The sequence below is a fragment of the Gallinula chloropus genome, assembly GCF_964237585.1.
Source record: "Gallinula chloropus genome assembly, chromosome: 5".
In the NCBI taxonomy this organism is placed as follows: domain Eukaryota; kingdom Metazoa; phylum Chordata; class Aves; order Gruiformes; family Rallidae; genus Gallinula; species Gallinula chloropus.
The window spans coordinates 39,936,331-39,962,156 of record NC_140090.1 but is presented as its reverse complement, the minus strand read 5'-3'; the positions used below and the strand labels follow the sequence as shown (position 1 = coordinate 39,962,156).

The window sequence follows — 25,826 nt, the reverse complement described above, 5'->3', positions numbered from 1 at the left end:
TTCGGGGAGAAGCGGGCTGCCTCGAGGCTCCCCGCCTCCCGTACACGAGCGGCGGAGGTGGGGGCGCGGGCGGAGGCGGGCGAGGGAGCCGGAGGCCGGGACAAGCCGGCGGAGCCGCCCGCTTCCCGGCGCTGAGGGAAACAGAGCGCTACCCACCGACCGCGCTCCCGCGCATGCGCCCCACCACAGCCGCCTACCTCATGACGACGATCGACCGCGCCGGTTGCCGCCATGGCGGCCCGGGTGCTGAGGCGGCTGCCCAGGTAACGGGGAAGCGGCGGCAGCCGCTCTGAGGCGCGATGAAGCTTGTCCCACGCTCCTCCCCGCCGAGGGGCTTAAATGGCGCCGGGCCGGGCGTGCCCGCAGCGTGCGGCGCCGAACGGCGTCGGGGAATTGCTGGGGATTGCGACTCTGCGCACCAGTACAAGTTAGGCCCGGGTCAGCCAGGCCCAAGTTAGCCAGGCCCGGGTCAGCTTTCTCCTTCTAAAACGAGCGGGTGCTTAAAAGCAGCACAGGGTGCCGGGATGCTACCACATAACACGCTCACTGGCCGTGGCTCATGCTTCTAAGCAGCTAAAAAGTACAGTTGCTCATTTATGTTGTTGCAAGCCAGGTGTGTGAGAGAAAATTACTGTCTTCCTCAGTAGAGTACAGGGACAGTTTAATAAAGAACAGCCTCATTACTTACATTGAGTAGCATGTTCCCAAACTGGCAGCGTGGGTACCTCCTCCAAGCCTTCCTTGTTCAAATTCTGTTAACAGAAGACCTACACAAATATACGTGCCCTCAAGGACATGCATGGGAAGGTTAGGTATACCAGAAACTTTGGAAATACACAGGTTTTTGACCAGACATTAAAAAAGAAAGCTAGATTTAAACATGCAGGAAAAGGCTGTAAATCTTTAGGAGACACACTGCTAAGTATCAAACACACACTCAAACTCTTTGTTGTCTTATTTACAATTTCTAACTTGAACACATTGAAAACATTAGTCTGTATTTGCTATCTATTTACCAGTAAGCAAAGACACTTCCAACTTTTGATATCAAAATTTTTCTCTAATTTGATTTTAAGGAGAATGTAAAACAATTGTGTTCAGAAATTCTGACAAAGTTGCTTAACTCAGTCATATTTAGGTGTTAAGTAAATGACGTATGGTTTTAGCTATCTTTTTTTAATACTTCTTTTTCAGACTTAAGCCATTCAACAGACTGCAAGTAATATTACAACATTTGGTAAGAGAAGCATCCTCTTTGACCCAGTTGGAAATTTTTAGAACTTTTACTTCTCCAAGACAGCACATGCAATTTCTAATAGGCCTGCTCATGCCATCATTTGTTAACCATGTCTTTTAGCACTTTGTTAGAGATTTCTATTATACTGTAAACAAAGTCTGAATTATTTTGGCCTTACCTACTTTTATAGCTGGTTTCTATGCTAGCTTCCATTTGTTCCTTAAATGTCATTCAACTGAGAGTCTGAAAGCAATTGTGACAATACTGTAGTGATCTTTTTTCTCTACTGTTAAACATTACTTACAAAGCCATGTGTACATTTGGGGTTTCAGTGTCAGACTGCCAGTAAAGACACTTGGAACTGTCATTGTTTTGATTGTTGCAGGTATTTTCAGAATGTTGGTCTTAATGAACCATGTTTGTGTTTTACTGTGGGTTATTTTAATGAACTCAAATGTCACTGTCAAAGAGCGTGCAGCTCAAAAACTTGTTTGAAGTTTATTACTCTGAAGGACTCAAAGTGTTTTCAAAAGAACTGCTTAGGAAATGCAAATAAAATTTAAAGCACAGTGAGGAAGTCTTAACATGCAGATCAATGCATGTTTTATGATCTTAAATTGTGCATTTTGAGAATGCATTTCTATAAATACTCTTGCAAGTATGTTACTCAAGGTATATGATGACATTTGCTTTTTTATTTGGTTTTGCATGTACAGAGAATGTCTAAGCATGCAGATTTGACAGCTGAAGTGTTCTTGGAAAAGAGAGGAGGTGCAGGAATAATAACTTTGAATAGACCCAAGGCTCTGAACGCACTAAATATTTCTATGATCCAACAAATTTATCCGCAAATAAAGGTTAGTAGCTCTGCTTCTACCTATCCACTATAAACACATTGTCCAAAACAGATTTGAAAAGTAAGTCTGGCAGTTCTTAGTGTACTGATTTAATGAATGAAAGTCTGCCTGAGTGCACTGGCCAATAAGCTCAGATTTATAGGATGGGAAGGAATAGTTTCAAGCAAGTTTGACACGTCTTCTCTTTCTAAGAAGCATTTTTTCAATGTTAAGTTTAGCAGCTGGGTAGATAAGAGACATGCATATTAAAACCAGGCCTCGGAGTTTATACGTTCCTTTTGGCAACACACACCTGCTCAGAATTCCAAGCTATACAGCGGTGTTGCCTCATGACTGGGTGCCTGTTTTGTGGGGAGGCTGCGTAACTGAGATAAAAGATAGAAGTGACTAGGAAGCAAGGTGCTGTCAGTGTTATTTGTTAAAGAAATACAGATATAGAGGCACTGTTTCTACAAGCTAATTAAGTAATAGGGAATTTTAAGCATGCAAATAGTCCTTTGTAATTTAATGATATGATCACGTGCACAGTCAAACTTAGTAGAATCCAGTATTTGTAGGGTAGTTGCCTGCCTTTTGGTATTTTGGCAGAGGGTTGTGCTGCTAATTTTTGCATTCTTTGAAGAACATTTAAAGAAAAACATACTTCATCTGTACTGCTCAGTATCTCGCTGTTTTTGAAGCATAACCTTAAAAAGTGGCATAATTTTAAGTACAGTAGTTGTTATAAAGAAACATCTTAGCTGCATACACTTACTTGAATAAAGGATATTAAGGATAGTTTAAGGGGAAGAAAGTCTGTTAAAAGACATCTTTTTCTCAATATGGTTATACCGCTGTATAATTCAGGAACCCACTCTATAGTTTTGCACCTAGCAATACCTCTGAACACAAACTGATTTGATTCAATCCACGATTAACATGGACTGCAGTCATTTTAACAAAATCCATCAACAATTTAAATGCCATTTTCTTTGCCATGCGTCATAGACTTATCACAACTTTAATGATTTAGCCTGAAACTTTGATATTTTAACCTACATATTGCCAGCTTTCTGTCTCAGCATCATGTTACCATTGAGATTTATGTTGGGCCCTGTTTTAGGAAGTGCCACCCTTCTTCAGGGACTGGGAGGGCTTGTAAAGGTCTTCACAGGCATTTTTCTGAAATACATGAGGCAACTCTGCAGATCTCTGATGACTAGGACACAGGAGTGGTAAAAAGACATTTCTCTCTCCAACTTCAGTTTAAGACAAGCCATTTTAATCATGGTTTGATTTGCTTTTTGAAGAAGTAAAAATAAGAATTATAGTATGCAAAGAAAGCTTTTTTTTTTGACAGACTTTAATCTTACATGGGAACATTTACTTCTTTTTAGACTTGGGAGCAAGATCCTGAAACCTTTCTAATAATTATAAAGGGAACAGGAGGAAAAGCTTTTTGTGCTGGAGGTGATATCAGAGGTAAGGACTGTAGTCACTTAAACACTGGACACACCTTTCCCAGTTACAACTTTGCACTGATTTCCTTTATTTACTGTGACTTGGGTAAATGGAGGCTTGCTAATCAACAGTAAGAGACATTAGTTGTGCTGACTTCTTAGAACACCTTGATGTACAGATGCTATTTAAGTTACTTGTCAGGAAACAGCTGTTGGAGCATTGTATAAAAGAGTGAAAATCTTTTTTTTTTTTTTTTTAATTAATAACTGGCTAGGCCAGATAGTCACTCTTTGAAAGAAAGGGCTCTTATCTTTGCCACCTTCTCAGATTTTCATTACTGACAGTTTCTTTGCAAGAAATACAAAAAGTCCTAATAGGTAACTATTACTACTGGATAATTTGTCTGATGTTTGATTTGGAGATGGCTAGATACAGAGCTGGCAGTGGTGATCAGTCTATCTGTGATTACTTCGTGACTGTGAACTGTAGGAGGTCTCTGAACTATGAAAGTTAGCAGTTGTTTTAAATTTCAGGTAAACAGGCAGCACAGGTTATTGTTAAATTATGCCCTGCTTCAATTTGCTTCTCATTTTTAGTATTCAGTCTTCAGTATAACTAATGTTAGTTCACATCAATTAGCAGATCAGCCACTATCACAAGACTACCACACACTAGGAGGGGTGCCACAGCATAGAATCACAGAATTGTAGGGGTTGGAAGAGATCATCGGGTCCAACCCCCCTGCCAAAGCAGCTCCCTAGCTCATATTGCACAGATAGCCGTCCAGATGGGTCTTGAATATCTCCAGAGAAGGAGACTCCACCACCTCCCTGGGCAGCCTGTCCCAGGGCTCTGTCACCCTCACTGTGAAAAAGTTCTTCCGCATGTTGGTGCGGAACTTCCTGTGCTCCAACTTGCAGCCATTGCCCCTTGTCCTGTCTCCACAGAGCACTGAAAAGGGGCTGGCTAATTCCCCCTGCATTCCATGCTTAAGATACTTATAGACATTAATTAGATACTTATAGACATTAATTAGATACTTATAGACATTAATTAGATCCCCCCTTAGTCTTCTCAAGACTGAACAGCCCCAGCTTATTCAGCCTCTCCTCGTAGGGGAGATGCACCAGGCCCTTAATCGTCTTTGTAGCCCTTCTTTGGCCTCTCTCAAGGAGATCCCTGTCCTTTTTATACCAGGGAGCCCAGAAATGGACTGCACTCTCACAAGTGTGTTGCAAAGTCTCCAGCGTAATAGAATTGACTCAAATTTGAAACTTTGCATTTATATTAAAGGTTAAGCAAGTTTTCTCAAATAAAGCAGGATTAAGTTGCTGTTTGATTGCTGAAGGAAAATGAGCTGGTATTATGTGATACTAATGTTTTTACTTGTTAGTGTATTTTCTATTTAAACTTACTTCTCTTAAGCCATCACAGAAGCAGGAAAAGCTGGAGACCCACTGGCACAAGATTTCTTCAGAGAAGAATATATGCTGAACAATGCCATTGGTATGTTTGACAGCAAGTTCTGAGGCGGTACAGCTTTCAATAACGGTGGCTTTGAATGCAAATTCATTTTCTCTCTTTGCTAATTTTTTTTTTTTACCAAGTTCAGTACCAGTATACCAGTATCATAAAACATCTTGTTTTTATGCACTGCATACAGAATTTGTTTCCTTTGTTTAAGCTATTATGACAACTATCTTCTACTATTCCATTCTTTGGGGTATTTGAGCTGTGGATAAATAAAGTCCTAGATGCAGACAGTGCAGTTCTGCGCTAAGTATCATTGATCTACTTCAGAGGAGACCCGAGATAAAGAGAGATGCATGGAAAATCATTGATATACTGTCAGAAAGCAGAAGATCAAATTATGTTAAAGCTTTTATGGAAATAAACTGCATAAATAAATACTCAACCTAAGGCAATTAACTCCTAGCTTGTTTTAAGAACATATACTCCTAGGTGCTTTGCAATAAACTAACAACAAAGACTCTGCATAAAGTTTACTGGGGCAAAGGATATTTCTTCTTTAGAATCAAAGTCAAAAGTTGAATGCTTTGGTGAGCAGAATATTTTCTGAACATACCTTAATTGCATACAGTTTGAGGTTTTTAAACATAGTGAGTAGATTTAGTCACTGCAGGAAGAGAGGCGATTATGTGTTTCAGCTTAGGTTGACAGAAGAGCACAGAATTGTTAGCTTAAGAGTAATATCCAAAAAGTTATTTGTACTTCGTTTGATAGAGCTTTCAGTTTTAGCATGTTTGACATGTACCTTTCATGCCTTTGTCAAGAAAAATACTTGTTTTATGTAATTGGGGAAAAACTAGTATTGCTATGGCAGTTGGATTAGATGATTGTTGTAGGCCCCTTCCAGCTAATTATTCTAGTCTATAGAATATCACAAGGGTACGTAATTTAAAAAACCACAGATAATAACAAACTTTTAAAGTAGAGTGTTCAGTGTCTATAATGCATGCAATTACAAAAGCTAGGTTTTTGATAACTGGTGTGACTATATTCCTTTAAGACTGAGATTTCTGTGAAAAAGATTTATTTCTGTCTTTATTTTACAACTTAAAAATACACACCAGAGCTGCTTTCACAGCATTTGCGGTTGAGAAGGCAAGTGTCTGTAGAAACTTAATTCAAAGACTAACATCTAGAGCCCATGCGTTAGCTCATGTGTTCACATAGGAACAAAGTTAAAAATGCAATTCTGTTGTATTTTCTATCTGCTAACTTGAAGGACTGAACTGCCTTTTTAAAAAAATCTTATTTTTTTTAAACAAGGCTCTGTGGTTGCTGCAGAAAAGCTAGCAGTATGTTTGCAGTGGATATTTGTATCAGCAGTCTGATTGAACTTTAAGTCTGACCTGAAAACACAGAATATGAGTTAGGGATTTCATTCACAGTGAACTTCTGAATATTTCTGTGAATGGTAATCAGAAGTGTCAGGTCTTTAGTTTCATGCCTCCTAAAGGCCCCAACAGATAAATCTGATAGGTAAAACACTGGTACTTTAGAATATTATCATCTCAACCTGCCTGTGTCGCATTCAGGGTTGTGAAACAGTTGGCAGGACAGAACACGTTTGCATTGCAGTAGTTCATAGTCACATTAGCATCTGGCTTTGTAGTCAAGTACTGGAATGCCAGTACACTCCCTGCTGTTAGTCCCAACTGCAAGATGGGGTGAAAGGGGAGCTCTTACATCCCAGTGTCCTCCAGGGCTATTTGTAATAGCCAAATGTGTCTACACTGTGAGGTACCCATATTGCAAGCAACCTGACATTTGATAGTAGTATAATGTTCTCTTACGACACTCAAAATGCACTCAGCGGTGTTTCTTTTTGATGCTTAAGAATTACATGAAGTGCCTTCATTATAAGTTGATATTTTGCTACTTAATTACCATTTATTTTCTGTTGCTCTTGTGGCAGAAAGATGTGGGGAAATATGTCATGTGTATGCAGTAAATCACAGATCTATTCTTTTGAAAAAAAATACACTTTTTTTACATTTTTACAGGCACTTGTAAGAAGCCATATGTGGCACTTATCGATGGCATCACAATGGGAGGGGTAAGTTAAGTACCTTGGTGTGATAACTGATACAATCTGTTTTAAAGTAATATTCTGTGTTTTAATTAAATGCACACATGGCATTTGAAAAATTTCAATTCAAGAGCAAACATCATAATCTGAACTTTGTCTCTTGCTTGTCAGGGTAGATTGCTGCTCTTCTAGTGCTTCTGCCATTCTTTGAAAGCTAGCACAACTGCTTTTGCTGAGGATTTGGCAATTGCATTGAGAAACAGAGCAGAGTCCTGTCACTGTAGGAAACACCTCTCACAAGCTTTCAAAATACTGAAGTACGAGTTTGTAGTTCATACAAGAGCTGAGAAGAATTATCCACTCATATTAAGATAGAATTATATATAAATAAATTTGAAAGACAACATTTTCAAGAACTGGAAAAATACCATTCTAAACTATAATTTAACAAACAGAACACCAATTCTTCATTTTTCCAACAACTACCACGGAAATGCATCTATCTTCCCTCTTCTGCAGTACTCCTAAAACATGAGTTAAGGTCCTGATTTCCCCCTACCTCCTTAAGGCTTCACCTTATTACCAAAGCAATGGAGAAGAATCCAGTACATTGCTAGTTATACTCAGTGCTACTTGTTTCGGAATTTGTTGGCTCTAAACACAATGAGTAGATAGTTAAAAAGACAATACCATGCTTTTCTACATGCTGAAATGCTATTCTCTTCAGTTGGACCTCTGTTGGTTACTCTTGCATCATAGCAGCGAGTAGAATGCCATAACCTTGTGATTTTGAATGTTGAGTTTGAGAGGGAAGTCCATCTGCCATATTGTCACTCAGAGTTCTGTTTTCTTGCATGTCAACGTCATATGGGTGTACACTCTATTTAAATTAAGATTGTCAAAGACAGGATACCAGTCATGACTCTTCATCATCCCTTACACATTCGATTTTTTCTATTTTGTTTGGTTTTTTCAGCAAGATAGGGAGTTCATTTATTATATGGTGTTTTGAATAATAGCCTCAGTAGCTATGAAAGAATAAGCCAGTCCAGCAGCTGATGTCTTTTCGGAGGTCTAAGAGATTGCTTATTATGATTGTGGCCTAAGCAGGAATAGATTTTTATTCTTTGAAAGGAATGGGTTTTTTTTTGTTTATTTGTATTTTTACTTAAATTATCACAGTAGACTCAGATGAGCCTTCATTACTAAGATTCATTATTAGTTCCCATTCTTTTGAAAGACAGTCTGTCAAACTGTAGTTGGATATCATATTTTAGCATAAGATACCCAAATTTCAGTGGGATCTTGACAGAATTTAACTACCATTAGAGTCAGAATGACAGACTACTTGTTCATCCTCAATTTGATGATACTAGTAGCAGTTATCTTCATTTCAGGGTAGGAGATTAGATTTTATTTGAGTGAGTATGCAGCCTAGCTTAGGGGAAAAATCATGTAGGTCTCAAGTTCCAGACAATTTTTAAACTTTTTTTTAACCTTGAGTGCTATTTACTTTGCATGTGTTAATACAGCTGCAGTTTACTCTGACATAATGTCCTTCCTACAGGAGCACCTGTTTTCATCAACACACTTCCCACACACTTCCTTGCTGTACCTGGAAGTATCTAGTGTTCATTTAACAAAGGTGGTCAGCAGTAGTATTTCTCAGCACCAATTAACTACTTCGGATGTGTTTTGGGTTAGTCTCCACAGCTGTCTTCTACACCTTTCCTTTCAAGCACCTGTCCCCTGGCTGTAAGATTTTATTCCTCTAACCAAAAAAATGCTTGTGTAGGAAAAGTGTGTTAGCTCCCACCTTTCCCCAACCCTCTTTCCTCAGCATTCTGAGCTTTGGGAGCTCCATCACAACAGACCTTAACCAAACTTAAAGCTTGCAGCAGCTTCTTTTCATATTGTGGTACAAATAGGTTCATTGCAGTGGGGTTTTATAGATTAAAACCACTAGAACAGCCCTTGTATGTGTCATGATCATACTGTTATCTTGTTCTGCTTGCTGTGTGGAAGTACTCTGTCCTACTGTCATTATTCACTTGAGCTGCATTCATTCAAAGGAGTTATTCTATTCATGGAATAAATAACTGCTTTGTTTTGAATCACTCAGATACTAGGATCTATGTTTTTGACACAATCAGGTCATATTTCATCTATTTTATATGCTCAAAGTCTGGCTGTCAGTCTCTGCAAATGAGTGGGAGCTGGAAACACTTGTCACTTAAAAAACATAATAAATGCCTTTAAAAATACTAATCTTTAGCTTTAAAAGCAAGATGTTTTAACTCGGGCTTAAAAAAATCATGGGACATCACTTAAACACTGCAATTTCATGATAGTCCATTTACCTGTGAGTGAAAAATGCAAGCAAGTCTATCTCAACCATGCTTGAGGCAGGAGCACTGTGCACATGAAGAACTCTTTTGCTAATTTCTTTTAAATTAGAACAACATCAAATGGTGTATTAATCTTGGCTATGTGCTTAGGTAGTGAGAGTTGCTACTGATGCACAGCTATCACAGAATTGCAGTGGCAGAACTAGGAATTGTATGGGAAAAAATGAACTGGTTCCACTTCAGCATTGCTGGCTAGAGGCTGGTAGATGGCTTTCTTGGGAGCTTAATTAGCCAACAGATGGGGCTGTGGAGCTGGTTTTCTGTACCTTCTTGTCTCCTATACTCCTCTAGGTCATAAAAAATTGATACTCAATATAAATGCAGCTTTTCCTACTTACTCAGAGGAGTAGGTTCAAGTCATAAGTATGTCTGATGAACCAAAGACATCTGCATTTTACCAAAAAAATTAATGAAATGAGTTATAAATACCACGTTTACTGCTAACGGGCGTACTGTTGAAGTGCATACTGGGCACATACTCTCATGTTGCTAAAACCTATTAAAATTATTTCAGTGGAATTCTATCCATAGATTTTTTAGTTCCTTGAAGTGAAATACCTGAACAATAGACAAGAAAAGTATTTGAACTTTAAAAAAATGTCTGTAAATGAGGCCCTAAATTCTGACTTCTTAGTTCTAAAAAAATCCCAAACCTTCCTTGAGTTCTTTGGAGATGAATGGAAATGAGATTTATAAGCTCAGTCCACATCTGTGGTTTTAAATAGGGCTTTGGTACAAAATACATTACTGTGTCAGATACTCTAACAGACTAAAAGGATTAATTATCTGGCTCTGAAACAGGTTTAAGTACACTAGACAGATTTGAGCAGCGGCTTTCCAATGATTTGGCCTAGAATTCAAGGTGAATACTTGAAATCACCTAAAAAAATACGGGGTAGAAACTATGGAAGTTCATAAGCGTGGTCCTGGTTGCTAGGCTAACTTTATGTACACCATACTTAAAACTCTAGTGGCATATTGCCAGAGCAGGAGTACATCATTTTTGCGAGCCTTTAGTTTAGGGACAAATCTGTGATGGCACATACAGAGCACCCTCTCCTTAGTACTGTTTTCTAGAGCATGCATGATTCAGAAGCTTCCTGAGCTAGGCTTTATTTCAGAACCACAGTGCCAAATAACCATCACTAATCATACTTATCTTTCTATTCAGCTAGGATTTTTTGACATAAAGTAGCCTTGAACTTCAGAAAGGCCTGTGGCAATTGGTTTCACAGTTGAATTTTGTGCTTTGTGAAAAGTAATTTACTGCTGCTGCAGGCCTATTATTATCCAGTATTATTGAATGCTAATGTGTTTAATAAGGCCAAAATAGGCCCTAATTTTTTTTTTTTTTTACTGATGAGTAAAGACTGTTGTATAAAGGTAGGAATTCTTTTCTTTGATCGGTTAAATACAGGAATTAGTCCTTGAGTCTGACCTCTTACATGGTGTTTCTGTCATGTTTATTTTAGCAAGATAAAGGTTTAGAAAAGTTATGTCATTATGTTACACTTCTTGCTTTAAACAATTAATGCTTTCAGTTGTAGTACCAGAATATATCTTCCTGGGGGACAAGTGGATTTTAGCTTAATATGGTAACATGCAACATTTTCAGAACAGAAAAGGAATTTAGTAGAGCTGCTAGCTCTCCAATCCCTTGCAAAGCCTTGTGCTTTGAGTTATTCCAAGAATCTTATTTTCTAAATCTTCACGTTTAGAGAGAGTAAGATAGGAAGTTGGAACTTTAATGTAATTCAGAAGTTAAAGAGATAAAGGTCACCCAAACTTATTTCCAAACCTCATTCTCTTGGATTCAGGGGCCCAGGCTGCGAGAGCGATAACAGTATGCAGTACGGACTGCTTTATTCTCTCATTTAGTAGAGAAGAAAGTCAGGTATACAGATTACAGGTATGAGAACACAACCTGTTATTTAGGCCTTTGGTTCATGAGCATCTTTCCAGTGCTTTTGTCAACAGTTACATTTTTCAGGCAAGGACTTTTACTTAAACATTTGATAGTATACATTTAAGTTACTTATCTAGAATATCCTTACAGTGACTATTAATAGAGTAGAATTGTTTTACAGTACTGTTTGAGTCTGTCTGCTAGGTACTAACTTGAAATGCATTAAGCTTTAGGTTATAATGAAGTATAGAGCTGAGAGGAACCTCAGGATTGTTCTTTCACACTTGAAATAGGTTTAAACATAGTTAGCTGATTACTTAGCAGATTTTTGCTAATACATTCAGAACTCTGTAACAGCAGAAGTTTTGGTAGTGTTTTTTCTAGATATCCCACCCAAGTGCTTATTCTTTCAAGTTAAAATTGCCTACTGTTTAGGTCTGTAGTAGCTGCAATCAATATATTCCTGTCTTAGGTACAGCTCTCTAAGAACATTTTGAGATACTTGCATTTCTTGCTCCCAGCTATCCCTCTTTAATAAGGATAAGGATAGATATTCAGCCTTTTCTATAGATTAAACCTCTTGGTCTTCTTGCAACCCTCTGGAACCCCTCCAGTTTGTGTGCTTTACAGATCATTACCAGAGACTAGACATACATTTCGGCTGGAAGACTCATCAGCACCAAGTAGAGCAGAATAATTATTCTTGCAGAGATAGTCCATACAAATAGCTCACATAAATAGCAATATCTCAAAGCATCAGGTGCCAGAAGGCCACCACTTCTAGTTATTCTTAAAACCATTACTCATATCTCTATCCTCCTTGCATAACATAAGCTTCCATCACAGTGCATAACTCTATTGTTTACCTTTTACCAATTTTTAAATCTTCTTCCTGAAGCAGAATTTGTTTGCCAAGAGTCAGTCTTGGGGAGCTACCCTTTTCCTCAAAGGCTACAGAGGAAAAAAACACTATCTATTTCCTCCTTCAAGAAACCTGAGTGCTGTGTCACCTGGCATTGTCTTTTAAGCTCCACCATGTCAGTCTGATCAGGCTTTCCAGGTGTCCTGAGTCTAGGCTGGGTGAGTTCCCTTCAGCCATAGGGTGTCTGCTTCTGGTGTAGTGTGATATCTTAAGTAGTTCTTTTTGCAACAGTGCATTATTTGTACTAAATTCATGCTTGCTATAAACCTCTGAAAAATGTCTAAGCATTTGTTCCATAGAAAATGTACGTGTAATCTCTGTGTTGGATTTTGCTTTCTTAAGTGTTGTTCTTTTCACTTAGTTAGTTTCTATCTTATCTCCAAAGTGAGATGGTTTTGAATTATCATCTTGTCCTTCAAAGTGTTTGCTTTCCCCAAATGTAATCTGTAAATTACAAAACCCCTTGTTATTTCGTCATCCAAGCAGATAATGAAAATATCAAATAAAACTTAATTAGCGAATGGCTTCTGTATAACCTCAGCAAGTGTGCCCTCTCAGTTTGATTGCAAGCTGTTGGTAACTCAGTATTTCAGATTGTTGTGCCTTCCATTTCATAGTGATATCATCTCAGCTATGTTTCCCTAGTTTATGAGGGGAAACACTGCTGTGTATGGGGAAGCGTCAGAAACATCACAGTTCAAAACCCCAGTCTGTTTCAGAATGCTGCTTACCGAGTGACATCATCTTTTTAATCACAGGGGTAATTGGGGATTCCAGAGAAACAGATGCAGAGAAATTTCTGAACCTACTCTGTGGTTTGGAAGTAACTCCTTTTATTGTGCATCTGACCACGGTTCCCTTCTGGGCTGCAGATTCAGAATTACTGAATCAGCTGAGTCCCCGATACTTGGCTTTACTTGTTTCTCGTGTTGTGCAACTTCATTTTCAGCAGAAGATTCCAGAGGCTAACATTGTTAGAAGAATGTGACTTTCCTTGTGAATCAAATCTCACGACCTGCTATGTAGGTCTTTAAGGCAGAAATTTGCTTAGTTGAAGTTTGTGTCTTTCTTCAGTGTTCTTTTGCATCACATAAGGTCCATTTGCTTAGTATGGGTTTAAGAAAGCCCTTGGAGAGGGATGACATTTTAATCCTCTTCAGAAAAAAAGTGGAACACTTCTCTGTTTTAAGCTTTTCCTCTGCTTTAATCAATAAAGACTTGTCAAAATTTTAAGTAATAATTTCCTGGAGGGAGTTTGCAGCGTTTTATTTCAACTTCAGCCTGGTGTATTTATGAAATTTTACCTCACAACATTCTAAAGAAAAAAGTATAATTAAAAATGTTTGTTCAGTAATGCTTTGTATATTTCCAATGTTAACTCTTAATAATTTGTTCTTGAGACCTACAGGGAAAGACTTGCTAGAGATTTACATCAGATGTGTAATTTTTTTGGTAGCAGGTGAAAATACATGCCTGACAAGCAGAATATTAGATTGACCTAAATTAATCTAGCAATCTAGTGCTCATGAGATCAATCATCAGTTTTGAAAAGTGAGTCCCCTGGGCTCTTGTGTGTGCTTAAGAATGTTTGCTGTCAAATAATGCATGTTGGCATGTCCCAGGAGGAATTGGCCTGCTTCTCATGGTTGTCCTGTGTGGGAAAAAACATATTTGTTTATTTCTTAGCTGTTTGAGCTGAAAGCTGTGGAGGAGTTTGCTCCAAAGGTATCATATGATGTTGTCGTCTTTTTTCAGGAATCAGTAGGCCTGAAAAAAGTATATACAAATCATTCTCAATCACAGAAATACAGAGAATTATGGGAAGGAAAGTAAAGTAATTTCTTACAGGGAGAGGTGAAGTCAATTTTCAGAATCTGCTTGCATGTAATTCAAACTGGATTTTTTTTTCCTGATGCTTCTTTGAATAGAAAAAAAAATCTAAAAAGGTTTCCAATTCAATATTCAAAGGATCAGCTGCATCTTGCATTTTTCTAAACCACTGGAACCGAAATGTTGTTCAGGGGAAGATGTTCAGTCAGTTTACTTAATATACTGCTTATTTATTAGCATGTCTGTATATTACCTTGTGTAATGTATTGCCCGTGTGTGAGTGCTCTGACAGATCTGGACCACATTAAAAATAAAGGATTTAGATACACAGGTACAAGTTTAAGAGAGTTTCCCAAGACTAGAAATGTAAGTTACAGTGAATGCTTTTCAACAGCTAAATTAATATGATGTTTTCTTGAACAGTGTTCTTAGAGGCTTGCTATAAGTACCATGAAGATTCTACCAGTATAGTTACAAATGTCTAAACTTAAACTTTAGCAGGATTTGGTCAACAGTTCTTATTAATATTTCTTGTCAAGTGAATTGCTAGTGATGTCAGAAGCAGCTTATATGTTATACATTGTAGTCAGAGGAGCTGGAGTTGAGCAACAGCCATCCTTAATTCTGTCCGATTTTTACTAGATTCTGTGTGTGTGTGGCAGTGTTTCTTCAGAAACGTTCCTTTCACTGCCAACATAGGTGTAAAATTTCTGGTGTGCATCTGCAAATAACAATTTTTTCCTTGTTTCTTCCAAAATATATTTTAAAAAGTGAACATCAGTGTCAAATTTAAATGACATGTTTTTATTAAATGGAATTACTTGGTTTTTTGATTGTGTGATATTCTGTGGTGGGGACCAAAGCCAGACAAGGAAAAACACATCTTTCTTACTGCTGCAAATAAAATCCACACAAAGCTCCCTGATTTTATCCACAGTGTAATGTCTTTCCATCTTTTGGGTTTTGGGGGTTTTTTAATATGTTTGCATTTAGGATGTATTCATATAAACTGTATGAATACAGCTTTTATACAGAGATCTAGATAGCAGCATTTGAGAGTAACATTCAGAAACTAGGAAACATTGGAATTAACCATATCTGTAAAATCTTACTCTTTTTTTGACCACTTGTGGTACAGTTTTTAATTAGAGGAATATGTATTCATGAAGTGCAGAGGTGGGTATTACTCAGAACAAACAGCTATTCATTTATTGTTTCATGTGTGCATATTTTATTGCAAACTATAGAAATTCTTCATATTAGTTATTAATGTATCATATGCTTTGGGTGATTAACTGCAGCAAATAAAATTTAATAAAAATTACGAACTAGATAGTGCAGCACTTCTATGCTATAATAGACATGATACCCCTTTAATCCTTTTTTACAGTGAGGAAACTGGGACTTGGTAATGTCAGTGCTTCTTGGGACCTCTCCTGATTCTTCTTTTTCTTCCTTCTTAGAAATAGGTCATGCCTCTTGTCGGTCATCATGCTCTGAAACTTAAACATCTTTGGTTTTGTTTTAATTTGTGCTCTAAAATCTGCCCTGAAGTAAAAGTAATTTCATATTAAACCTAGATAAGCTGCTTTCCAATTCTCTCCCCCTCTCTCCCCTTGTCTGGAAACACACAGGTGTGCCACACAGAAGCTTGTAGCCTGTTTTGTTGCCAGTGCTTGAAAGCTGGAGGCTTCTCTACTGTAAAATAGAATACAAATTTTGAAAGAGGTTATTTATTGTACTTTGAAAGAAATCTTTGTGAGGTTGACTGTGTACCACTTCGCTTGTGTAATATAGGACATTGAAAGCACTGCTGAGGCAATACTAAGAAAGGATTCTCTCTTAGCAGATACTAGAGTATATTTACCATCTGGTGCGCTGGTCTGCCGGCTAAGCTCCTGCGTGTGATCCCAGGGACAAATGGTGCACTGATTTTGTAGCTAATCGGACTATAATATCAGCAGCTCTTGACATCAGCAAAAAAAATAACCACTCACTGCTCAACAATTTGCATGTGGAGCCAAGGGGCTTGTCCTAAAGCATTGTCTTGAAAACAAGTATTTTAAATTATGGGTTGGTACTGGTGCAGTAAGTAAAACTCCTCTCCCCTCCCTGTACACTGTGAAAAGGAGCAGATGCCACTGTTTTACACCCAGAAAAGCAAGGCAGGCTTCCTGAGCATGCATCGTATAGACACTGGTTATTACAGTCATACTGCACGTAGTGTTTTTGAATTACAGAATAAACGTGCATTCCTGCACAGTGGAATGGCATACAGATCACACCGTAGTGCGAACATCACTTGTCTACTCAGAGACTAAAGTTGAAGCTTCATAAGACTAAAGTTGAAGGTTTAAACTGTACTGGCTAGATTATTTCCCCCCCTGTATGTTTAAAAACCTGTCTGTGTTTAAAGGAGGTTTTATTTGTGGCTTCATGGGAAGCTTTCCTACCCCTGCACTGTTGACAGCCATTGCAGAGATTTTTGCAGGCTTCTGCACAGATTTGTTCTTTTCATTTAACACTTGCTAAAAGTTCCACTATTTTTCTCTAATTCTAGGCCTTCATGTAGATGCCTAATGTCATATTGAGAGTTATCTCATTATTTCCCCTCTCCTTCCCTTTATCATAGATTAAGGAAAGAAGTTCTGAAGAGAATTATCTTTGTCTGCTTTTCCATCCTTTCATATTTCTGCTATTTTTTCTCGTTTCCAGAGGAATTTGAATGCTCATTTTCTCACTGAGTTAGTTTTAATGTTTTATACTTCTAAAGGTTTTTTTTCCTGATAAATAAAACATCATTACAAAATCCTCTCAGTTCACTCCTGGCATCCGAAATAACTGTGCTGCTGTTTCAGTCAAGTTCTGCTGTACATGCTGGTCTTTAAAGAACAGGAGTTGTTTCTTCAGTTTTAAGAAAAAAACCCCTAAAATCTTAGTTATGGATTGCTGCAAGTTGTGGAAATGAGGGGTTCCCCACAACGTGCCTTCCTTCCCTCCAGACATTAAGATGTGGAGAGTTGGACATACGGATTTCTTGCAGAATCTACATTTTTAGGTGATAGAGAAGAACAAAGGAACAGAGCTTGTCTTCCAGAATTTTAGAAATAATAAACTCCCCACACTTAGTATCTTTTTTTTTATGAACACAAATGGGCAGTTTCATATAGGGAAACACTCAAGAACAACACTGAGGAAGAAAGATGCTTTCATATTTAACACTAGAAAAAGTTTCACTGGGTAGTGACTAATTACTTTTGCTGTTTTCAGATCTAGGTCCTCTTAAATCTTCTGTTTTCTTTCTGTCGCAGCAGAGGTCTTTTATGTCCATAAAAAGTTTTGCTTCCTCTGACATGAAAGAATATTTTTTTAATGGATATAGCTGACTCTTGTTGCCAGGAAGTTTTGTGGGCTCACTAAAAATGAGTCTTGGAAAGCAATATGTGGTAGTAGAAACAAAACAAGGAACACATTCTTAATTCTGGCAATAAGTTATTTCAGAAATTCTGAGTAATCGGAACCAGTTCTTGGAAGGAGTTTTTAATGTTAGCTCATGGCCTTTGAGCAGTGTCTGTAGGCGAGGTTGCACCATTCCACTGCATGCTGCTCTTTGCCTTGGAGAAGCTGGTTTAACTGCCACTGTGGCCTCTGCATGGGCCACCAGGTGGGATTGCAAGGCTAGGATGGGTGCTCACCACACGAAATGATTGAAAAGTTCACAGAAAGCACTGGGGTTTTATGATTTTTTTTTCTAATACTTGTATAAAGTTGATTTCTCTGTTATCAACCAAAGAGTGATATTCCTAATCCAGATTGATCTGTGATGCTGCACTGTGCTGCTTCACAAAGTCATCTTGTCTGTTAGTATCTAGAGGTAAAAATGGATTATTTTCTTTGGAGTGGTCCATAACATTAATGATGAACCGTGATTAATTTTGATACAGTTTAAGATTTCTCTGCATGCAGGGGGTAGTGCTCTTGCATCAGTGATTTTTGTTCTAACATAGCAGCTCCTGCTGCTTCCTGAGTACAAGCAACATTCCCGAAGGCCTTTTCTATTTGTATTCTTTTATCCTGTTGCTTATGCTTCCCTAGGTTTATGCTTTTCTTTACAGCCTGAAGTTATTTAGTAAATAGACACTTGTGATTTATGGTTTTGCTGTGACACAGATCTGCTTTTCTGTATGTGACCAGATGTTGAGGTATGTTTCAGGAAGGGTATGTTTATTAATCTCTATGGTTCTCCATTGTGGTGGCCCTCAATTTCTTAATAATATCCTCAGATGTGATGAGTTCTTTGACCTACTAATACAGGTCATTTTAAATATAAGATAATACAGACTCCCAGCTACAACTTACTTCTTAAGATTTATAGCAGCTGTGTTCCATTTCTGCATCTGTCAGTAATTTGCACCCTGTTTTTCATTAGGAAAATACTTGTAAGAGAGAAAAAAATGGAAATCAGTGCTAAATTTTCTATACACGGTCACATAATGACTTTTGAAATACGGCATTGAGTCAGAAATCATGTGTATAGGAAGTACAATTCAGATACTCTTCTGGCTTTTTCAGAAGCTTGTTGATGAATCCAGTCCAAACTGCCTATAATATTATGTGCCCATTTGAGGTGCGCTAATCCTAATAGTCACGTTGCAACACACTCTTTTTAGGATCAATATCTTAATATCCCTGCAGGAATAAATCTGTAATTTGTAACCAAACACCTTCATAGCCAATCTATCTACAGTAATACATTGTCAGACCATCTTTTCTGCTTTATCTATATTTTTGGTTAGTTCACATATAAACCCTACAGAAAGATTGTTTACATTGCTTGCTTGTTGATTTCTTAACTTCTAGTCTCATTCTTTAAATATACTTAACAAAATTCAAACATTCAGCTGTCAGTGGGGAAAAGTTTCATGCCAGTATTAAGATAAACTATCTGGATTAAAAAACAAATCTGATTCATCATAGGAACCTGATATATTGGAAAAGTCTGTGGGAAGACATTAGTTTTAGTATATGCTTGAAGATCATGAAAGGTAGGGCTCTGCCAGTGCAGGATAGAGTGTATTTTAATACATACATCAAGACTTGTATATTTAAATGCTGCGACTGTTCGGTGAAGTGAATGCAGCCCAACTGCAGATACTTTAATAGCGATAAGGACCTCCTACGTGGGACTCGAGGCTCTAATGAATGATTATTTAGAAATGATCTTCAAAACCATAAGGGCATATTTGCACCATTTGCTTTATAATGGGTAAGAAAAAAACATAGTTTTCGCCTTTTAAATATACATTTGAAATTAAGCTATTATCTATACTACAAAACTTGAAGCCAATCTAGAAAACAAATCCAATTATGGCTTAAGCACTTGAGAAAGTGAAATCTGATTTAATTACTTCTTTCAAAAGAAAAATTACCTCTTTCAGTTTTTTATTATTAAAACCGCAATTATTTTTATCACTATAAAAAGGAATGGCCTGAAAGAGAATATGCATAAAAATAACAGCAGAAATATTGTACTTTCTCTTGCGATAGCAAAGGCTTTACCCAATTAAATGCAGTGAAAATTTAAACAAAAAATGTTGGAAGAGATGAAGTTACATTTCCATTTCTGAGTTGTAGAGCTGGTTTAGGAGTGAATGTGGCTTTACATGTAGCTTTGCATTTGCCAGAAAACTAAATACACTAGCACTGCCCTTGCTGGTGCTCAGATGAGGTCTGCAACCTCGACAACACCATACTCTGAACAGTCCTCAAGTGAAAGGTATGAAGGACAGATAAGGGATGAGACATAAGATTGTAGGTTTGGCTTAGTCTCTGGATGTAAGATCAAGTATAGTAACCAATTACCATGAGTGTCCATTTGTCAGGAAATGAGACTGTCACCATAAAAACTTCATACATCTATAGGAAAACCTAAGACTGGCAGATACTCATTTTATGGAAAAAACTGAAAGACATTTTCAAACTTAGTCATGTATCACCCTGACGGAATTAACAGCGACCATTCATTTCTTGCTGCGCAGAACTGTAAGAGGCCCAGGAAAATGGGATGAGGAAATGGGTGTAATTTTTGTTAAATTAAAGTAACTCTTAAAAATTGTAAGGTAAACCCTACTCAAAGATGTCTGTAGATAAGTGAAATGAAAACCTGTTCTGTGTTCTACTGTCTTCTCAAAAGCCTATCAAACATATAGTGTGGTCCAAGCAAGTATCACCCAGGTAATCCCACAGCTTTCATTGGAAAGTATGAAATACTGTGAAAATTTACAAAGACTAGCAGCGCTAGTTGGGTGAAGTGCCATTTTTTTAGTGTTTGAACAATTAGTAATGTTACTTAAAAATCTATGACATCTTTGTTAAGACACGGACTTCTTTTGGCCAACAACATTTAAGATATCTTTGTTTTAATAGAAAAATATGGATGGATAGTAGGACTAAGCAAAGGGAAATTTAACAGTGAGGAAGTAACTGAAACAGTGGAAAGGAAGAGAGAAAAAAATTATCTGAAGAAACTTCTTGTAAAATATTCAGTAGAGGGGTTTGTCTCTAGGTAGGATCTAACATTTCTACTGGCATGTATCACGTAGGTAAGTTTGAGAAGTGAGACTTCTTTACCCACGTGTTGTGGTTGTACCCAGGAATACAAATATTCTTGTATTACTATTAAATAATAGTAATTGTCTCAGATAATCTTTTAATTCAAATTTGCTCTTGAACATTTCTCTGTATTAATATAATTTTGCCTAAATCAGAAAATGTGATAGACAACACCAGAACTCAACTCTTCAGGGAAGTGTCTCATCAGGAAGGACTGCTAGAGAAGAGACCTAGGTACTTGGAAATGTAAATTCTATTTCTGATTTGGAGAACAAAAGTGCGTGGTCTAAATAAGTGACTTTCTAACCACATACTTTGAATTTTAATCAATAATGCTGAATGCTTTTCCTGCTTAAAATATAGATAATCATCACACAATAAGAATAGTTCATTATTTTTTAAAAAAGTATTATAAATACAACTTTGTGCAATTCTTGCATATTCCAAAAGTACTAGTGTTGCTTTTGTTGGTGGTTTGAAGTACGTGCAAGAAATTATAGATGGGGTAACCAGCAAAAAGATGTCAACTCAGCTGTCTAATGGAGAAAATGGGGTCACTCATTTCTGTTGCTGTCACTCATGGGTTTTTGAAGTTAATCTCTGTATGACTCATCAGTCTTTTAAAGTATAGAATTTTATTTCAGCCAAATCATAAAGATATTGTTGAGATGTGCACATTAAATCTAAAATTATTTAGTTGTAGAGCAAAGCAAGAGGTTTGTTACATAGGATTAAGTTTACAAATATTTTTACTGGTAGTGCTCTAACTGTGTCCTTTGCTTGTGCTCTGTGCATAGGGAGTTGGCCTCTCAGTCCATGGACATTTCCGAGTTGCTACAGAAAAGACACTTTTTGCAATGCCAGAAACAGCAATAGGTGAGTATTTTAACAGATCATCACATGTTAACCTGTTTAAAGTTTCACTTCTTGCATAGTGAGGATGAAAGGTCTGAGAGCAGTGGTGGTAATGGAAAGTGTTAAAAGAGAAATGGGAGATTACCATATACGGAAAGTATTTTCTATTAAATTAATAGAAATGCAACTGTATTCTGGGACGCTGATCACTGAGGGTCTTAACCTGGGGTTCACTGCCTAGACTGACACAAAGACTTACCAGGCTACATTTTTAAAAAAAATTAAAGTAGATCTGAGCAACTAAGTTTTGCTACAGATCTCAGTGCAAGTCTGTCAACCAACTTTACATGTGTAGTTGAACTACCTGTACTGCAAGCTGATCTGCAACGTTAATGAGAGAGATGTTGAAATTCCAGCTTTTTTTTTAGATTACTATTGTAGACCCATTACAGCTCTGTACAGATTGTGTACAGGCAAGATCACAGTGTCTGTGAAATCACTCATGTTTCCCTCAGATAATAATCCTGGCACTGACATCCACATTGAACCTGTTATTGTCTGGCACATACACTCCATTAATTCCTTGATCACTGTCCAAGTCCCTTCTCCCTGCTTATCACCAATGTTTATGAAGAATGCTCAAAACCTATAACCTATCCTGCATTTTTCTGCTGCAAAGTTTCTAGACTCTGCATCTTCCCAAGACAAAGCAGCTGAAGGATGATTGCAATTGTTCTTATCTTTATGTCCTCAAACAGGAGAATGAGGCTGGTCTGTAATATGTGGCCCTGTTGAACACGTTTATTCAGAAGAGTGACCCTTATTTGTTGGTTGAATAACTGAAGTGGTACCAAACATGGTGCTGTTTGCTTCAATCTTAGTTTCACAGAATCACTAGGTTGGAAAAGGCCTTTGAGATCATCAACTCCAACCATAAACTGTCCTCTACTAAACCATATCCCTAAGCAATATTTGTGTGTTTCACCACAAAGAATTTGTAGTAAGGAGTAGTGAGCATTATTTTCTTAAAAGAATCTCCAAACTGTTACATCATGTTAAAAAAAATCAGGACCCAGTTCTGAAAAGAGAAAAAAAATTCTAATATTCTGCTTTTGTTGAGAATATTTTATATATAGTCATGTAATTGCAAGGAGAGTAAAAATGCATGCTTTGTGATTGGATTTATGCTGTGTCCCCTTTAGTAATGTTTATCAGGTCTATCATTTTTCATATTTTTAAAGGGTGTCTTACATGCTGTCTATTGTTTATTGCTATCTAGCCTGTATGATACATTTCAGAAGAATTACCAAATTCTTAAAATAATAAATGAGCTGTGAGCATCAAGCCAAGAAAACCATAATAAACCCCCAAGTACAAGCAAGGCCATTATCACTCTAAGTCCTCGAAAAATTTTAAAAGCAGTTCGTTGCTAACTGATGAATGTCATGTGACATTTCAGAACAAGTAAGTTTGGGATGAGAAAGGTAAAAACAATGGCAGGCCTCCAAAACTAGGTCAGTTAAGCAGCTCCAGTGTTAATATAATGTGAATTTGCTAAACTGCTGAAGTTTATTATCAGTTGTAGAAGGAAAACACAGGAAGCAAACATTTTTTTAATAGAAAAAATTTAACAGAGAAATTCTTTGGTACATAAAATTACTCCAACAATAAACATAACTTCATTGCTTTCTTCATCAAAGGTAAAGATATGAGTGGTCTTACATTACAAAGATGATGTACTTTACATCCATTTCCTGTGTTTAGAACAACAGACTTAAACAAACACAGACCGTGAAAACTCGTAAATAAAAAGCTTAGAACTTGCTTAGGAAAGAAATTAAAACCCTTTTAGGATCAATTAGTAAAACCACTGAAATCTGTTTGGATTTAAGGGCTTAGGTGTTTTGATCTCTGTGGTGTATGTTTAAAATGTCTAGCTGTCTAGGTCTTGTATTAACAGATTGCTTCATATGTTTGCTTATTTCAGTAGGTATTGCACCTTTCCTGGGAAACAGAACCAAAGCATTCCTTCAGCTGCTACATTTTCACACAATTATTCTGCACTTACACACCACCATAAATAAGAATATATAGATAGATAGGCCATTTTGCACATAAAAATAAAAGACAGCTCTGGAGCATAGGAGTTTCAAACTGACAAAGATAAAATAAAGCACTGGAAAGCAGGTTAGAGGTGGAAGGGTATGGAAAACAACTGATGGGAAGAACAAAAGATGGAATTATATTGTAAGAAGTGGGCTTTAAGGTGATGGTTTAATAATAGTGGACACTTCCTTCTATATCCCTTTAAGGTTTTAGCTTTCTATAAGTAATTTACTAATAAAGCTTTAACCAGCTCTGCAAGGAAAGGCAGGAATGCAGTAGCGGCAGAGTTTCACAGGGCAGTGTGTCGTGCCTGTCTCAGTGCAAACTGCAAGTCAGCATTGGAGGCACAGGCTTTCAGCCCGGTCAGTCCAGCAGGCATTCAGTTCTTCTCTTGTTTATTGGAGAAATAATTGGTAAACACTTTGAAAAGGAAAAAAAAAATTAAACCCAAGCATTTGGAATATGTTAAGAGAAACCCAGCAGCACACCAGAAGATACAGCAGGCGTTACTGGGAGAATTAAGGGGATATGCCAAGAGGAGTAAAATTCAAAGAAAGGAAGAGAGGGCCCTTGAAAATGATACAGTAGAAGCTATAGCAGACTACATTCATGCAACCAAGTAAGTTTGAAATGGATTAGTGACACCTTTGCTAGCTCTGTTTGTAAATTCCTCAATAACAAAAAAACCTGCATTCAATTTAGTTTTATTCACCTCTAAAGCAACTTAGGTTAAGCAACTTCACAGTGTAGTTTAAATTAATTGCCCTGTGTACAGCCATGTGGGATTGCCCTACAGATCCCAACTCAAAGATAGCTTTTGCTTCAGAAAGTCACTGGAGCACAGAGAGGTTAGTGCTTCAGTATCGGTATTTTAATTGCAGCAAAGAGGAAAAGGTTGTTGAAAGTTGCAGTCCTGGTGGATAGGGAAAATAATGAAATTACCCTTTTTGCTCCGGAGGGCACTTGTAAGAGAGGCTTCATTTTGAAATGAGGGAATGTTTTACAGTAGTAGGAAATCAAATAGGAGGCAGATGAATAGAAATACGAAACTAAACAACGGCTTTGGCATCAGCATTATGATGGCTCAAACTGAGAAGGTGAAATGCAGGGTATTCAGAAAATGAGTGCAGATGAAAAAGAAGGGAAGAGATGAATTTGGGTTACACCTTAGGGCTTTTAAAGGGTGCCAACTCATTCGTCATTTCAGTACAAGAGCTGTATGTCTTGGTAGCCTCACCCTATGACAGGGGGTTGGAACTAGAAGACCTTTTCCAAGGTCCTTTCCAACCCAAACCATTCTATCATCTTCTAGAGATTGCTGAGAAGAAAAAAAAACAAACACTGAAGAGCAGCATCTGAAAGAAACCTCCTCTCGATTCCAACTAAGGGGAAGAAATATGCAGGGACCACCAGTTTTCCACATCTTAAAATACTTGTAATAGAGTCTTTCTATAATATGTACATTGACTCTTTTGTGACTGAAAGCGATCACTTGTGAGTGAAAAAATACCACCTTCTGTCAAAATACCATTTAAACTCCTTACGTGCACCCTAAGTTTCCCAGTTAATCTCTCGGCTTTAAGCAAGTGTGTTCTGAGTTTCTTATTGCCCATTTGTATTCTTTTTTGTTTATCTTCATATTTCATTTATCCCTTCGAAGTAAAAAAACCCAACCAACCAACAACACACCTTTAAATTCTTCGAAAGACTTGCAGTTTCATGAATACACTGTTAGTGATAATTTCAAAGTAGTAACCACGCACTCTGCTTCTTTCCATTTTGATTTTTGAGATCAGTGCAGCTAAGCTTAAATTTTCTTAAGCTAAGTATGTTAAAAGTTACAAAAAATGTTTGAATTTCTTTTTCAGTTGATTATTGTATGTAATAGAGTACGACAGATATTGTCAAAGTGACAATATTTAAACTGATAATAGGAGCTATACGTGTTTCAATTACAACTTTTAAAAGTCTTACATTTTTTAAACAGCTTTGATTTTTTTTTTAATTTTACCCTACTCTACAGAGTAGATTATAAAAAAAAAGATAGTCACTAAACTAGAAAGTTTTATAATTTATTTCTACTTGGAGGTTAGACCT

The 25,826-nt window shown here is 37.3% G+C and overlaps 1 protein-coding gene across 2 annotated transcripts in view; it reads left to right on the top strand.

The window, feature by feature from the left end:
* Window positions 1-210: 210 nt before the first annotated feature.
* Window positions 211-25,826, top strand: part of HIBCH (3-hydroxyisobutyryl-CoA hydrolase) — a 41,526-nt gene continuing 15,910 nt past the window's right edge. For both annotated transcript variants that reach the window (XM_084264488.1, XM_084264487.1), the window contains exons 1-7: window positions 211-263; window positions 1,195-1,237; window positions 1,954-2,094; window positions 3,471-3,555; window positions 4,960-5,040; window positions 7,065-7,117; window positions 21,566-21,644. In XM_084264488.1, coding sequence (XP_084120614.1) covers window positions 232-263; window positions 1,195-1,237; window positions 1,954-2,094; window positions 3,471-3,555; window positions 4,960-5,040; window positions 7,065-7,117; window positions 21,566-21,644 — 514 coding nt within the window. In that variant the 5' untranslated portion in view covers window positions 211-231. The remainder of the gene's footprint in view (window positions 264-1,194; window positions 1,238-1,953; window positions 2,095-3,470; window positions 3,556-4,959; window positions 5,041-7,064; window positions 7,118-21,565; window positions 21,645-25,826) is intronic.